The following is a 16,110-nucleotide window of genomic DNA, read 5'->3' as shown; positions in this document are numbered from 1 at the left end:
AGCTACATGTCATCACTAGGATCAGGCCCCTTTCTATCGGTGCATGCTACACAACTCCTTGTCCAAGCTATTATCCAGACTGGACTACTGTAATGCTGTCCAACCTCTGCAACTGATCCAGAATGCTGCAGCAAGAGTTTTCTTGAATGAGTGCATGTCACACCTCTTCTCACGAAATTGCACTGGTTGCCAATTGCCGCTTGCACAGGGTTTCTGCAGGTTTCATCAAATCTAATTTAATGCTTTTTAATGCCTTTTTAATGCCAATTTTTTAATTTTTAACGCCATATATATATGTCGCTAATTGTCGATAGATGACATTATGCGGCAATTTGTTTGCTTCTCTGCTGCTACCCTTTTTGCTCACATAATATATTTTAATAATTTTAATACAGCCAAATTCCCAATAAAATTGTTTCATCTATATATTTTTCTGTTTTTGTTGTCAAGCTATATGAAATGGTGACTGAAACGTGGGCCATTAAGACTTCATACAGGGCTCAACATTAACCCTTCTCATTCACTTGTACGAGTAAAAAAGTTCTTGTCCAAAAAAAAAAAAAAAAAAATACAATTCATGTAAAATGTATGATTCATCTTTCATTTTAAATTCTTAAATTCAATCAATAAATTTAATTGGAATAAGACACTAAGGGCTGTTACCAATCAAATTAAATAATTTACAAATTTACAATAAAAAAAAAATACAACTGCATTAAATAAAGTTATGGGATGGTAAGAAATGTTGGGGGGAAATGATACTTTTAAAAATTAAACTAAACCACCAGTAGGTGGTGTCAAGAAACTGTCTTAATAAGTAAGTCATTCATTCAAATGATTCATTCCAGTGGCTGACTGATTAATGAATGAGGCAGTTGTTTATGAATGGGTCACTGAATCTTTGACTCAAAATGCTTCAAATTGCTGAATCATTCAGTAACTAAAACAAGGCTGAGTCTGCATCTGTCACAGACACGCCAGGCTCCAGCACCCACCGATCACAACGCACACCTTCCCCTGAGTACTAATCACCGCCACCTGCATCTCATCAGCACACTCATCACCAGCACCATTTAAGACACTCACACACTCAGTCACATTGTCCGGTCTCGTTCGCATCAAGGAACTTACCTCTATGCTTACCTCAAGGACTCTCATTGCTACTTACCTGTCTCCTGTGTCTCCGTGCTACCTCATGTGCTTCAAGTCTGTGTGTGAGTGTCATCCGCCAGCATTGTCTCCAGTCTGCCTTCGCCATCAACCTGCAAACCACAAAGGACAGTATTATCACCCATTCATTCATCCTTCACCTCTACAACCACTATCTACTCACTTGTTACCTCTGCTTGTGTCCAATAAGCCATCTAAACTGTTATCTTCTGCCTCCGGCTGGTACTTACTGTAACAGAAGACCGGACCATAACAGCGGGACACAAGCTCCCTGACCCTGGAGATGCAACCACACTTATTCCCCACTGAGTATTCCAAGGTAGCGTTTTTAATTTCACATTTGTCGGGCAAAGCTCTCCAGTGGGCCGATTCCATTTGGTCCCAAAACAATCCTGTGATCCAGACGTAGTTCGGCTTTGTAGAACACTTCAAGGAAGTGTTTGGAAAATCCTCGTGGGACTCATCCATTGGTGAGAAACTCTATATTCTGAAACAAGGGAAAATGTCTGTTAACGAATATGCTCTTCACTTCAGAACCCTCGCTGCCAGAAGCGGATGGAATGAACAAGCGCTACTAACCTCTTACCACCAGGGATTGGATCCTCGCGTGCGGTTGCATCTCGCTGCATAAGAGGATACCATCGGCCTAAAACGATTCATCCAGCTTTCAATCCGTTTCGCCACTCGTATGCAGTCGTGTCTCAAAGAGCACCAGGGTCTGTCGCAGCTCAACACCTTCCTCTGCCGGCCAGACTCCGTCAGCACTCCAGAACCAGCCACCAAACCCATGCAAGTGGAGTCTACGCGCTTAACACCTGCTGAACGACAGAGAAGGCTGACCCAGAACCTCTGTCTGTACTGTGGCTCTCCTGGGCATGTAATCTCCACATGCCCAACCCGTCCACCACGCCCCATGGTGAGTGCCATCATTCCTACTCCCCAGACAATGAAACCACTCACCACTACCGTAACACTTACTGCTGCTGATGTTTCCATTCCAGTATCCGCACTCCTCGATTCTGGGTCAGCCGGAAACTTAATCTCTGGCGCCCTCTGCCGTCAACTTGGTATCAAGACCAAGACAACGCCGTCAACCTACCAGATCCACTCAATAACTGGCAAACCTGTGAGTAGAAGACACGTCAGTCGAAGCGTAGGACCACTGTTACTTCAAGTCGGACTACTTCATGTTGAAAACATTCATCTGCTGGTTCTGGACGGTTCCACCGCTGATGTGATACTAGGGCGCCCGTGGTTGGACCAGCACAACCCCATCCTCTCTTGGAAGACGGGAGAAGTCCTGAAGTGGGGCGACACCTGTTTTCCCAGCTGTTTTTCTGCACTACCAGTTCCTCGAACTCCAAGTTCCAAGTCTCTCCCTGTCCACACCACTTCCATAGAAAGCCCCCTCGAGAGACGTTCCGTGGACATTTCAGCATGCTACGCCCCCTTCAGCGACGTTTTCTGCCCCAAGAGAGCCTCCAAGCTGCCTCCACACCGGCCATGGGATTGTGCCATCGACCTGCTTCCAGGTGTGTCAGTGCCAAGGGGTAAGATCTATCCCCTATCCATCCCGGAGGAGAAGGCCATGGTGGAATACATCGAGGAGGCTCTGGCTTAAGGCTACATCCGTCCATCTACTTCCCCTGCTGCTTCCAGCTTCTTCTTTGTGGCAAAAAAGGACGGAGGCTTGCGGCCATGTATCGATTACCGGACACTCAACTCCATCACCGTCAAGTTCAGGTACCCCCTTCCTCTCGTCCCAGCGGCCCTGGAACATCTCTGTGGTGCCACTGTGTTCACCAAGTTGGACCTCCGCAGCGCGTACAACCTCATCCGAATACGTGAGGGGGGCGAGTGGAAGACCGCCTTCGTCACGCCCACCGGCCACTACGAATACCTGGTCATACCCTACGGCCTGGTCAACGCCTCCTCCGTATTCCAGGACTTCATTCATGAGGTGCTCCGGGAGTTCCTCCACAAGTTTGTACTGGTCTACATCGACGACATCTTGATTTACTTCTGGAGCATGGCTGGCCATCGCCGTCACGTTGCGGAGGTCCTGCAACGCCTGAGAGAATTCCAGCTCTTCCTCAAAGCCGAGAAATGTTCCTTCCACCAATCCTCAGTGCAGTTCCTTGGCTACAACATCGATCACAGTGGGATCCGGATGGATGAGGGGAAGGTGGCAGCTATTAAGAACTGGCCCACACCCGCTACAGTGAAGGAACTCCAACGTTTCCTCGGCTTCGCCAATTTCTACAGACGCTTCATCCAAAACTACAGCTCCATCACCAACCCACTCACAAGCCTCCTCCGCAATAAACCCAAGTCTCTGTCCTGGACTCCAGCTGCCACAAAAGCCTTTGACGTCCTGAAGAAGGCCTTCACCACCGCTCCTCACCTTGTCCATCCTGACCCAGACAAACCCTTCATTGTGGAGGTGGATGCCTCCACCACAGGAGTAGGAGCGGTACTCTCGCAGCAGCAGGGGAATCCGAGCCGCCTCCATCCATGTGCCTTCTTCTCCCGCAAGCTCAACCCGGCAGAAGTTAACTACGACATCGGCAACTGAGAACTTCTTGCTGTCAAGTTGGCCCTCGAGGAGTGGAGACATTGGTTGGAGGGAGCCAGACACCCATTCATGGTGTTAACAGACCATAAAAATCTGGAATACCTCCGAGCTGCTAAAAGACTCAACCCCAGACAGGCCCGTTGGGCACTTTTCTTCACACGCTTTAACTTCCCCATATCCTACCGACCTGGCTCCAAAAACATCAAAGCTGATGCCTTATCAAGACTTCATGCTCCAGAAGAAAACACAGAAGAACCTGAACCCATTCTACCTGAACAGATTATTGTCAGCCCTATCACCTGGTCCACTGAGACCCTTCCCTCCTCCAATGTCTCCACCAACACTCCGCCGGGTTGCCCACCGGGCTTGCAGTATATCACCAGGACACGGCGCACTCCACTAATTCACTCTGCCCACTCTTCACTCGGCACTGGCCACCCGGGGGTCAATGAAACCCTCTCGCTGCTGAAAGAGCGGTTCTGGTGGCCCAACATGGCAGCCGATGTCAGAAGGTACGTGCAGGGATGCAAGGAATGCGCCATCTCGAAGAGCCCACACCACCTACCATCCGGCAAGCTTCTTCCTCTGCCCGTTCCTAATCGACCCTGGTCACACCTAGGAGTTGATTTCATCACGGACCTCCCAGCCTCCAATGGATGTACCTGCATACTCGTTGTGGTGGACAGGTTCTCTAAATCCTGTCGTCTCATCCCTCTGAAAGGAGTCCCAACTGCCATGGAAACTGCTGAAATCATGTTTAACCATGTGTTCCGATACTACGGTATCCCCGAGGACATCTTGTCTGATAGAGTACCGCAGTTCATCTCCCAAGTGTGGAAGGCTTTCCTCTCGCTCCTAGGTGTGACCGTCAGCCTCTCGTCGGGATACCATCCACAGTCGAACGCGCAGACGGAACGGAAGATCCAAGAGATTGGTCGCTTCCTACATACCTTCTGTCATGGCCACCAGGACTCTTGGAACCAGTATCTGGGTTGGGCCGAGTATGCGCAGAACTCCCTTCGCCAACCGACCACCGGACTTACACCCTTCCAGTGCGTACTCGGTTACCAACCCCCACTGTTCCCCTGGACCGGGGAACCATCGGACGTACCATCTGTGGACTACTGGTTCCAAGAGAGTGAGAGGGTCTGGGACTCAGTCCACCACCAGCTGCAGCGTGCTCTCCGTGGGCGCAGGATGGCAGCAGACCTTCGCCGATCCGAAGCTCCTCCATATCAACCGGGACAGAAGGTCTGGCTGTCCACCAGGGACATCCGTCTGCGCCTACCATGCCGTAAGCTGAGTCCCAGGTTCATTGGCCCATTCACCATCCTAGAGCAGGTCAACCCGGTCACCTACAAACTCCAGTTACCCCCTGAGTATCGCATTCACCCCACATTCCATGTATCACTTCTGAAACCTCACCACCCTTCTGTTCCTCTCTCCACAGATCCTGGTGTGACCGAAGCCGAACCCCCCCTTCCACTCATACTGGATGACAGAGCTGCATACGAGGTGCGAGAGATCTTGGACTCCCGGCGCCGTGGTGGTCAGCTCGAGTATCTCGTGGACTGGGAGGGCTATGGTCCTGAGGAATGTTCCTGGATTCCACGTAATGACATTCTCGATCCCAACCTGCAAGACACCTTCCACGCTGCTCATCCCAACAGACCTGCCCCTCGTGGAAGAGGAAGACCACCACGACGTCGGGGTCCTCGGCCCTCAGGAGCGGGCCGTGGAGGGGGGGGTACTGTCACAGACACGCCAGGCTCCAGCACCCACCAATCACAACCCACACCTTCCCCTGAGTACTAATCACCGCCACCTGCATCTCATCAGCACACTCATCACCAGCACCATTTAAGACACTCACACACTCAGTCACATTGTCCGGTCTCGTTCGCATCAAGGAACTTACCTCTATGCTTACATCAAGGACTCTCATTGCTACTTACCTGTCTCCTGTGTCTCCGTGCTACCTCGTGTGCTCCAAGACTGTGTGTGTCATCCGCCAGCATTGTCTCCAGTCTGCCTTCGCCATCAACCTGCAAACCACAAAGGACAGTATTATCACCTATTCATTCATCCTTCACCTCTACAACCACTATCTACTCACCTGTTGTCACTGTTACCATCTCCTTGTGTCCAATAAGCCATCTAAACTGTTATCTTCTGCCTCCGGCTGGTACTTACAGCGTCTCAATGTGCATTCTATCCATCCTAAATAGTATGTGACATTATCAATACTATTTAAGGCAGATAGGGTGGATAGTATGCACATTGGGATGCAGGATGAGTGTTGCTACGCTATGGTTCTGGTGTGATCTTTGAAACTATTTTCGCTGTTAAAATAGAACAAAAACAGTCAATGTTCCTTCTAAAATGTAAGTGACTTAATATTAACTATTTGTTAACTGAACTGTTGTATGAAATCAGTGTCACATTTTTAATCGTGATGGTAGCCTGTTTAGGAAAACAGCCTTCTTGGTCGTGTGATATTGCTTGTATCAGGTTATAAAAACTCCACATTTTGAATTTTTACTGCAGTATGTTTAACTGAGATTCTTTTTGTGTGCTTCGCTCATGTTTCCGTTTCTCCTCGAGATGGTGTGCGAGCCTCAACAGCGCAACCTGGTTATCGTCACTACATTATACAGCCTATTATCATCCACTATTGATCGGCACTTACACTAAATGTAATAAAATCATTCTCGCATTTTTTTCTATTGACGTTTTAATCATGTCCTTGTCCGGCCGGGCAAGCCCCATCAAAAATCCACTTATCCTGGACTAATTGAAAAGCGTTAGTGTTGAGCCCTGACATGTTAAACCAGCGCTAAATCCTGATTTATAATCGAGACGTTGTCTGACAAAATCACCATATACATAATATAAAGACATTTACTGTGATTTTGGCTAACGTTATATGTACGCGTAAAATGATCACTCAGGTTAGAAGCAATAGTATCTATTTTATTTGTTCTCTGACAGAGCGCACATCCTCAACTGAATGCGCTGCTCCTCTCAGCCACTTACTGAACAGCAGACTCAGAGAAAGGTACGCCTGCGGCAGCGGCAGGAAAGCACGGCAGTACCGGTGTGTCTCGGAAGCTAGATCAGGTTAACAAGTATATTTGTCACAACGCGCTTTCTTGGAAAAAAGTCGCAAAAGGGGTCTGAAAAGTCGCTAAGTTGGCAACACTGATGCAGCCTTCCATCTCCAGGTCCCAGCCCGCCGCTGTCCAAACCGGCGTTACGGCAATTTTGCACCGGCCGGAGTCAATTACCAAACTGGTTCCGTGTGTGTATCACACCAATGTACATATTTTACGACAGCAAATCAAAGTTATTAATTCTGAAGGCCAAATTCAATATAAACTGGTAGTATTATTTTTCTTCAAAACTATCTAAAAAATTTAATGCTTTTTAATGCCATTTAAGGCCTTAATTTTCGCAAAATCCATTTAATGACTTTTAATGCTTTTTAATGCCCCGCGGATACCCTGTTAAATCATTTGCATTGTTAGTTATGGTGAAAGCATTTTGTGAGAGTGCAGAAATTGTTGCAATGACAAGATCACTGCATTCACGTGATCAACAGATCAACAGTTTGTTATCTGCTCAATGTTAATCACTGCAACCTTCCATTTGATAGGTATAGTTTTAAATATAATGCAATAATCAAAACATTTCATGATTCGTTAATTTCGACAGCTGTAATAATAAAAATGTGGTAAAAGTATTCAAAAGGATTCCACATGTAGAATTTATTTCAATTGCAAAGATGTCACCCAATCACAGCAGTGGGTGTTTACACTGAAGTCTCACAGTAGACACGCCCCTTCAAACAGAGCGTTTAAAATCAGGGTAGAAAATAACCAGCATTATAAGTGCACCTCAGGAAACATTATATTTTAAAAAAATCCATTTCATGACCCCTTTAAGTTTCTTTCCAGAATGAGTTTGCAAATAATGTTTGAAGTCTTTTTGATATGTGAAACTCGCATCACACTGAAGACATGTGAAAGGCTTCTCTCCAGTGTGACAGTGAGTCTTAAGGTTTCCTTTAATTGTGAAACTCTTTTTTACAATGAGGGCAGGTGAAAGGCTTCTCTCCATTGTGACTTGTGTCTCATGTGAATATCAAGGCTTGCATTGCTTAAGCATGTCATTCCACAGTGAAGGCACTTGTGAGGCTTCTCTCCGGCATGAGTTAGTACATATTTCTTTAGGTGTTTACTGTTTGTGAAGCTATTTCCACACTGATGACATATAAAACGGTTCTCTCTTGAGTGAGTGCTCATGTGTGTTTTAAGAGTTATTTTACATCTGAAACTCTTTCCACACTGATCACGTGAACGTTCTTCTCTCCAGTGTGAGTTCTCATGTGAATCTGTAGATTTTGTTTTTGTGTGAAGCTCTTCCCACACAGACTGCAGGTAAAAGGCTTCTCTCCAGTGTGAATTCTCATGTGTACCTCAAGGTTTCGTTTTTGACTGAAATTCTTTCCACACTGTTGGCAAGTGAATGGGTTTTCTCCAGTGTGAACTCTCATGTGGACATTAAGGTTTGATTTTTGAGTGAAACTGATTCCACACTGTTGGCAGGTAAAAGGCTTCTCTCCAGTGTGAACTCTCATGTGGACTTCAAGGTTTAGTTTTTGATTGAAAATCTTTCCACACTGTTGGCAGGTGAATATGTTTTCTCCAGTGTGAATTCTCATGTGGACTTCAAGGTTTCGTTTTCGACTGAAAATCTTTCCACACTGTTGGCAGGTGAATGGGTTTTCTCCAGTGTGAACTCTCATGTGGACATTAAGGCTTGATTTATGAGTGAAACTGTTTCCACACTGTTGGCAGGTGAAAGGCTTCTCTCCAGTGTGAACTCTCATGTGGACTACAAGGTTTCGTTTTTGACTGAAAATCTTTCCACACTGTTGGCAGGTGAATGGGTTTTCTCCAGTGTGAATTCTCATGTGGATGTTGAGGTTTGATTTTTGAGTGAAACTCTTTTCACACTGTTGGCAGGTGTAAGGCTTCTCTCCAGTGTGAACTCTCATATGGACATCAAGGTTTTGTTTTAGTCTGAAAATCTTTCCACACTGTTGGCAGGTGAAAGGGCTTCTCTCCAGTGTGAATTCTCATGTGGACATTAAGGCTTGCTTTTCGGGTGAAACATTTTCCACACTGTTGGCAGGTAAAGTCACTTATAGTTTCTGTATTCAGAGCTCTTTTTCGTGAGGAAACCTTTTTTTTTATTGAGCAATTAAAAGTTTTTTTTCCAGTTCTGAAATCATGATCTTTCCTATAATGACTTTTCAATTCAAATTCATCCAGTTCTTGATGGTCCTCTTTCAGCTGCATCAGGTCTAATGCAAAACAAAAACAAATACAAGTTAACCCGAGTTTAATGGAACAAAGCAACACATCTAAACCAACAAAGGCCCTGTTTACACCTCGTATTAAGATGCATTTTTAGTCGATCGGATAAAAAGTAAATGAGGGAGACATTCAGGTTTACACAGACAGACAGTAGCCTAATTATAACTCCCTTTTGTGGTCTTTCCAATATTATGAAAAAAAAACATTGTAATTTAAAGATAGATTATGAAGGAAATGGTAAGATATGGACTTTATTATTTAGATAAGATATGGGTTTTATTTTTTAAAATGTTTTGTCAGTGACGTGCTGAGTCAAAAAATAAGTAGATCAATCTGTTTCTATTCAAAATATATAAACATCCTAAAGTATATGTTTACCTTGTAGGCAAAATTGCATAAATTTGATTGGTTTAAAACAATTAAAACGTTCTGGTTACTAACGTAATGTTGGTTCCCTGAGATAACAGGAACAAGCATTATGTCAGCTACTGATGCTTATGGGGAAAACTCATTGGTTTACATCTGTGCACCTACACAGACAAATGGCATTTCAGCCTGCCAAAACAGGCAGGGTCGACTGCCTATTCAGGCCACACTGATTTCCATTTGTGGCAGAATTTTTTGACTGAGGATCAGGAGCATTGACTTGTGTGCAAGCATAGTAGCGCAGCAAGCAAACCAATGCTCGTTCCTGTTATCTCAGCAAACCAAGGTTAAGTTAGTAAACGAAAAGTTCTGTTTCAATATGGTTCATTTGCATTGTGTCAGTTACTGACACAGTCCCCTACAGGGCACTGCAAGTCCAAGGACTTGTAAGCCAGCTCTATTGTGTCCACAGTTCAAATGAGAGAGTTCCTGCTTTGTAACTGGCAGCTCCTTAGAATGGCCTCCGAAGCACACAAATAGCTGCTCTGACTGCCAGAACTGACTTGAGCACTCAATGTACACCCTAAGGGCCCAGACCACAATCGAAGGGAGAATAGTGAGCCTTATGACTTGTGCTCTGAAGGCCGTGGAAAGTACCTTAGGCACAAAAACCTGCTTTCATGGTCTAAGGAAGACTGTACTGTCATAAGGCACAAACTTGAGGCAAGATGCGTCCACTGAAAGAGCCTACAAATCACCAACGTGCTTGTCCAATGCCAAAGCTGACAGAAGGGCAGAATTTAGTGAAAGAGGCCATAGGTTGGTCGTCGTGAGCGGCCCAAATGGAGGGCCTCTGTGTGCCCTCAGAACTGTAGAGAGATCCCAGGATGGAACCATGTGGGTGCGAGGCAGATTCAGCTTCCTGGCCCTTCTGAGAAACTTGACGACGAAGTCGTTTTTCCCAATTGATTTAGCCAGCTGTAGGAGAACTGTACGATGCAATAGCTGACAGGTATACTTTGAGCATGAATGGGGTATGTCCACCGTCCAGCAGCTCGTGTAGGAATGAGAGTATCAAGACGATCTCTTAAGACAGAGAGTCTATATCCCATGCTGAACATTAGCTGAAAAAATAGACAATTTTCAAGCGTATAGGCGCCTAGTAGAGTGCACCCTTGCCTCAGAGATTGTGTTCATGATCTACCAAGAAAGACATGAAGGCTCTTGACAGCTCCACCTCTGCGTGCCAGAGGAAGCTCCAGATTATGTGAACTGTCTGGGGGATGAAGTCTACGGTCTGTTCCGGAACAGAATATCTGCTCTGGTGATCATGGAACCTGGCATGTGCTGCTCTCACTGAGTGAAGATTGTGCTGTGCCCACAGAAGGATGCCGCACCCCAGCTTGTTTAACAGATGAGACCCAAGTACCTCCTGGTGATTTAGGCTACCACTGTCATGCTGTCCGATCACACAATTAATCACATTTGGAACATTTTATCATCAGTTCCGTCCAGAAGCGAATGGCTGGCTTGCTGTTGCATAGGGCGCCCCAAGTCGTCTTGGAAGCGTCCGTCATGCCAACTAACTCATCCTTTCCAATCACCCTGTCCTCTTGATCCTACCCCCACTCATCTCCTTCAAGCCATTTCTTCCTCAGGTTTACCCACACTCACTCATATCATCAACACATCTCTTCACACTGGTACCTTTCCTACAGTAATGAAGCAGGAACGGATAAGAAAAGCACTCTAAATCCAGCACGTCTAGAAAATTACAGACCAGTTTCCCTTCTTCCATTCATTGCTAAAACACTTTACAAGTGAACACTAAACAAGTCATTTTCAACCAAGTCTCTATCTTTCTTACTCAGAACAACCTCCTGGACAACAACCAGTCTGGTTTCAAAAGCAGACACTCAACTAAGACTGCCCTGCTCTTGGTTATTGAAGCTCTGAGACTGGCAAGAGCAGCTTCCAAATCCTCAGTACTCATCTTGCTGGATCTGTATGCTGCTTTTGACACACAAGATCCTCCTTTCAACCCTCAAGATGAAAGGCATGTCAGAAACCACACTCCAATGGTTCAAGTATTAGCTGCTCGTGTCTCGGCCTGCCTGACAGACATTTCTTGCTGGATGAAGGACTACCACCTTCAACAAAATCTTGCGAAGACAGAGCTGCTCATGGTCCCGGCCAACCAACAACTTCTCTATTCAGCTTGGTTGATCAACCATAACTCCGTCCAGGGCAGCCAGGAATCTGGAGTTTTGATTGATGATCAGTTGACCTTCACAGACCACATTGCTACAACTTCCAGGTCCTGCAGATTTGCCTTCTACAACATTAGGAGGATCAGGCCCTTCCTATCTGTCCATGCTACACAACTTGTCCAAGCTTTTATCCAGACTATACTATTGTAATACTCTCTTGGCAGATCTTCCAGCATGCACTGTCAAACCTCTGCAACTGATCCAGAATGCTGCAGCAAGAGTTGTTTTGAATGGAGAGTGCACGTCACACCTCTCCTAATAAAATTGCACTGGTTGCCAATTGCTGTTTGCATAAAATTCAAGGCACTGATCTTTGCCTACAGAACAACCACTGACTCGGCATCCTTATACCTAAACTCATTACTTCAGACCTATGTGCCATTCAGAAGCTTGCGTTCTGCAAGTGAACACCACCTTGAAGTGCCAAACTAAAACCGAGCTGCTAAGTCTTTAGCCATTTTCAAGAAACTGCTGAAGACTTTTTCGGCAACACTTGACCCATTAATACTTACACTTACTATTCTATATCTTTAAAAATAAAAAAATAAAAAAACCTTGCTATGTGTTCTGTGCTGGACTGACCGGGACTGGTCACAGCACTTTCATATTGTTGCCCTATTGCTCTCCTCATTTGCAAGTCATTTTGGATAAAAAACGAGATTAGTTAGCTGCGGGATAGTGAGCTTTTGCTTAGGTTGATTCTGAACCCTAGGCTGAGGAGCTGAGATCGGTGCGTGTATATTTCCTCCTTCGATTGGGCTAAAAGCAACCAATCGTCGAGGTAGTTCAGGATACGTACTCCCATCTGTCTCAGTGTGGAGATGGACACATCCACGCAGAGCTAGGAACAGTCCGAATGGAAGGACTGTATATTGGTAAACCACCCCTTCAAATGCAAATCTCAAGAACGGACTGTGATGAAGGGGCCATCTGGATATGAGAGAACTCTGTACTGATGATCCTCATCTTTTTGATTCATATATTAAACACTTTTCATGCAGTGTGTAATAAAACTGTTTGTGAATGTAAAAGGTTTGCAAAGTTTCAGAGATCAAAGTGCACATAAACTGTCCACAAGGCAGTCCAATTAGGACACTCGTATGACATTCTTTAAAAATATCATTTATTTCTGCAGAGGCCGACATTTTAATGAGGATCAAATGAAAATAACCTGTTTGTTGCTCAGTATCTTCATGTTTCACGCTGGATGCTTCTTCAATCTTTATGTCTTTATTCTCCTCTTTAATAAACGCCATCTTTATAATAGTGTGTCATGTGGATCTCAGCTTCTCCAGGAGTTCTCCTGTGTGTTTGGACAATATGTCATGTTTAAGATGAGAATAATTAACAGAAACAAAAATAAATCCAAAGTAAATCTCTGGGTGTGTCTCAATCAGCTCACTAGTTCAGTAGTCAGCGCACTGGTAAGGGAGTCAGTCAGAGTGAAAGGGGCTTTCGCACAGAATAGTTCTAGGAACTCAGTTATAGGAACTAGTCACTAGGATAGTTCCCCGAAAACTCATTTCTCCCCGGACATGTTCCTTGTTGCATTTGCACCGGGAATAGGAGCTGTGAAGTGATCGACAGCGGCATCTTTAAGCGCTGCATTTACAAATGCTAAAAACCAGTGGATGGAAGACGCATTGATGGGAGCTGTGTTTGTTGTGTGTCGTGGGTTTCGTGATAATGGAGATGAAATGTAAACTTACGTGAAAAGTAAAAGTAAATTTAAGCAAAAACGGGGCTAAGAGACAAAATCTCCTTTGACAACTTTCAGTATTACATTTGATTAAGACTGAGAAAAAAAACACAACCCAGCAGACAACATGTAAATGCCGTTATCACTGTTCTCCATGTTTGTGAAGTAAATACGTTTACACGGCTTTTTAAAAATCTCTGTATACTGACACTTCATATGATTTATAAACTACATTAAATACATTAAACTTTCATGAAAACACTGCATTTGGTTTGTAAAAGCGTGTTTGTGTTCCCACTACATTTAGCAGATGTAAGTCACAATAGTATAATCCTGCAATATCAGAGGCTGCAGTTTCAGTTTTATCTTCCCAACATTAAGCCCAAAGTATACTTTTTTTTTTTACGCGTACACTATGCGTACAGTCAAACATGTTGCCTTTTGAAAGTACATGCACTCTAGAAAGATTCATCTTCATCCAGTTTCTATGCTATTTTTCTCCAGAAGTTGTAAGAGATAAAAATGTCTTTGTATTCTTTCGCGTTCAAGTTTTGTCTTTGTAAGTCCTTGTCAATGCGGGCATTTGGTGTTGTTGCATTTTTCAGTATTTTGTTGTTCCGTCTCTTTAATTTTGTTTCTACTGTGAAACAATTGCCCGGGCCAGTGTTGCCACCTTGTGGAACAACTGATTAGTGCAAAACAAATTCAATGTGCATGTGCAACCTGCACGTAAAAAAGTAAATGCGGTTAATGTTCCTCAGACATCCGTTCACACTGTCCATGTGCAGCCCAGTTTTTCTGTCCACACGGACAGTGCACGTACAAAAGCACATGCATGTATGAAAGAATTGAGAGCTTGAAAAAGTACACTAGATAGTGCACACGTGCTGAGCACACATGCTAAGTTGGTCAGTTGCACACAAGATGAGAAGTGTCGTGGCTAATGAAAAACAAATCTCGCACAGACAGAAAATGGTTTACTTCTGCTCTGAAAAAATAAGGCCTTTCTTTCCATCAAAACTGAATTTAAAACCAGATTGTATGGGCTCATATATTGAAACAAATTAGGTTAAATATTTCAAGAGGGTTACCAATGAAAACAGTCAATCATTATTGAAAATGAACACAAATACAGAATTTAATAATAAGTGCTATAAAACTGCTAATACAAACTAAAAACTAGGGTCCCAGAAACAGTCCTGAAACTGCAGCCTCTGGTATTGCAGGATCATGATACTCTTTTCAAGAGATTCGAAACACTGAGTGAATCATTTTGACAAGCGCCTGGTTCAGTTCGCTCGTAGTTTAAAAAATCTCAGTTTCTCCATCACAACCTACCAGAGAGCAAACTGATTCATGGTATAGGGTGCAAAAATGAGACGCACCTTTGTGTGGACACATTCATTCATAAATGTTAGATAAAGCACTATAATATCACATTGTATAATCAATTCGCTCTGTTTGTGAAACCAATAGAGGGTATGCATTGTTAATGATTTGGTTATTTCCTTTGTAATACTGTTTAATTTTTAAAAAAAAAATTCTTCATGACTTATTACATTGTCTATTTTGTATGTGTATCATGTTCAATTGTTGGATTTTTGGGTTTTTTAATACATCTTATGTAACAAAGACTTTTATTTTGACATTCATCCGCGTAAGCGGATATATATTGGCGTGCTCAAAGCATCCTAGTATGGAGTGAAGCTAAGACACATATGGTCGATGCATTCAAAGGTTTACGGTTAAAGAGAACTTCAAGGATTTAGCTCCTGGTTTAAATGGAGAATAAGCTCTTAAGGTGATTTGTGATGTCTCACGGCTATTTAACGGTGATTACTGCAAATCTACGGTGACGGAATCTCTAAATAAAGCTCATTATGAATCCTCAGTCTAAGATTCCAACATTTATTAAGCCAGGCAGCTGCATGAATTGACGTCACTTTCCCGCCAGAACTCACTCCCTCAGCTGGACTGAGTGGCAAAAGAGCTGCTGCATGACTAGATTTAATAGGGGAAAACAAATGATTATGCTAAAATCATGTTTCTTGACATTTATATGTGCCTGATTTCCACACCGGGCGAATACATAAAGCAAATTTGCTTGTGAAGGCTTTATATAAATACAACATTGGCAGTTTTAATGCTTCCTTCACATGCTATTGGAAATTACTTCACTTCTGAAGTCATGATTACGAGCTCATCGCGTTCAAGTTTTGAAATGGGACGGCGTTCATGTGCAATTTTTTTACCAAGGAAACTCGTATTTACAATAATTAGGAGAGCATGTGAAGGCTACATAAATCCGGGTGATCACTTAAAATCCAGTACTAAAACTTGTAGCCTATAGTTATAGTCAGTGTTTATTTAAATAACCCCAATTATGCAAAATATAAGATGGTAAATATTTAATTGATGAGTTCTTATTATTATGTAACGAATAATGTTTTAGTAGTATGCTACAGTGCTGTCACATGACAAACATTGAACATTAATTCAGCACAGCTGTACAGGTTGTTACCTTACAAATAAATGGTCTAACCATCCTTTTTATTGTTGAAACCTGGGTGAAAAAAAAAAAAAAATGTACACTGAAAAAATGTTGACAAAAATGTGCTGTGGTGACGTAAATTAAAGGATTAGTCCACT

The 16,110-nt window shown here is 43.7% G+C and overlaps 2 protein-coding genes across 3 annotated transcripts in view; one reads left to right on the top strand and one right to left on the bottom strand.

Moving 5' to 3' along the window:
- The window catches only part of LOC127519401 (gastrula zinc finger protein XlCGF8.2DB-like), a 90,397-nt gene that overhangs the window by 13,614 nt on the left and 60,673 nt on the right, over nt 1–16,110 (top strand). The window lies entirely within an intron of this gene.
- Nucleotides 7,848–9,080, bottom strand: LOC127519410 (gastrula zinc finger protein XlCGF8.2DB-like). Its single transcript, XM_051907117.1, has one exon. The coding sequence runs from the start codon at nt 8,802–8,804 to the stop codon at nt 8,064–8,066; it is 741 nt and encodes a 246-aa protein (XP_051763077.1). The 5' UTR covers nt 8,805–9,080; the 3' UTR covers nt 7,848–8,063.

The sequence above is a fragment of the Ctenopharyngodon idella genome, chromosome 9 (assembly GCF_019924925.1).
Source record: "Ctenopharyngodon idella isolate HZGC_01 chromosome 9, HZGC01, whole genome shotgun sequence".
Taxonomy (NCBI): Eukaryota; Metazoa; Chordata; class Actinopteri; order Cypriniformes; family Xenocyprididae; genus Ctenopharyngodon; species Ctenopharyngodon idella.
Note: the sequence above shows the minus strand (reverse complement) of the source record. Positions and strands in the feature narration are given on the sequence as shown.

Coding starts and splice junctions, on each gene's coding strand:
- LOC127519410 (XM_051907117.1), bottom strand. CDS start 8,804: ATGAGAGTTCACACTGGAGAGAAGCCTTACACCTGCCAACAGTGTGAA.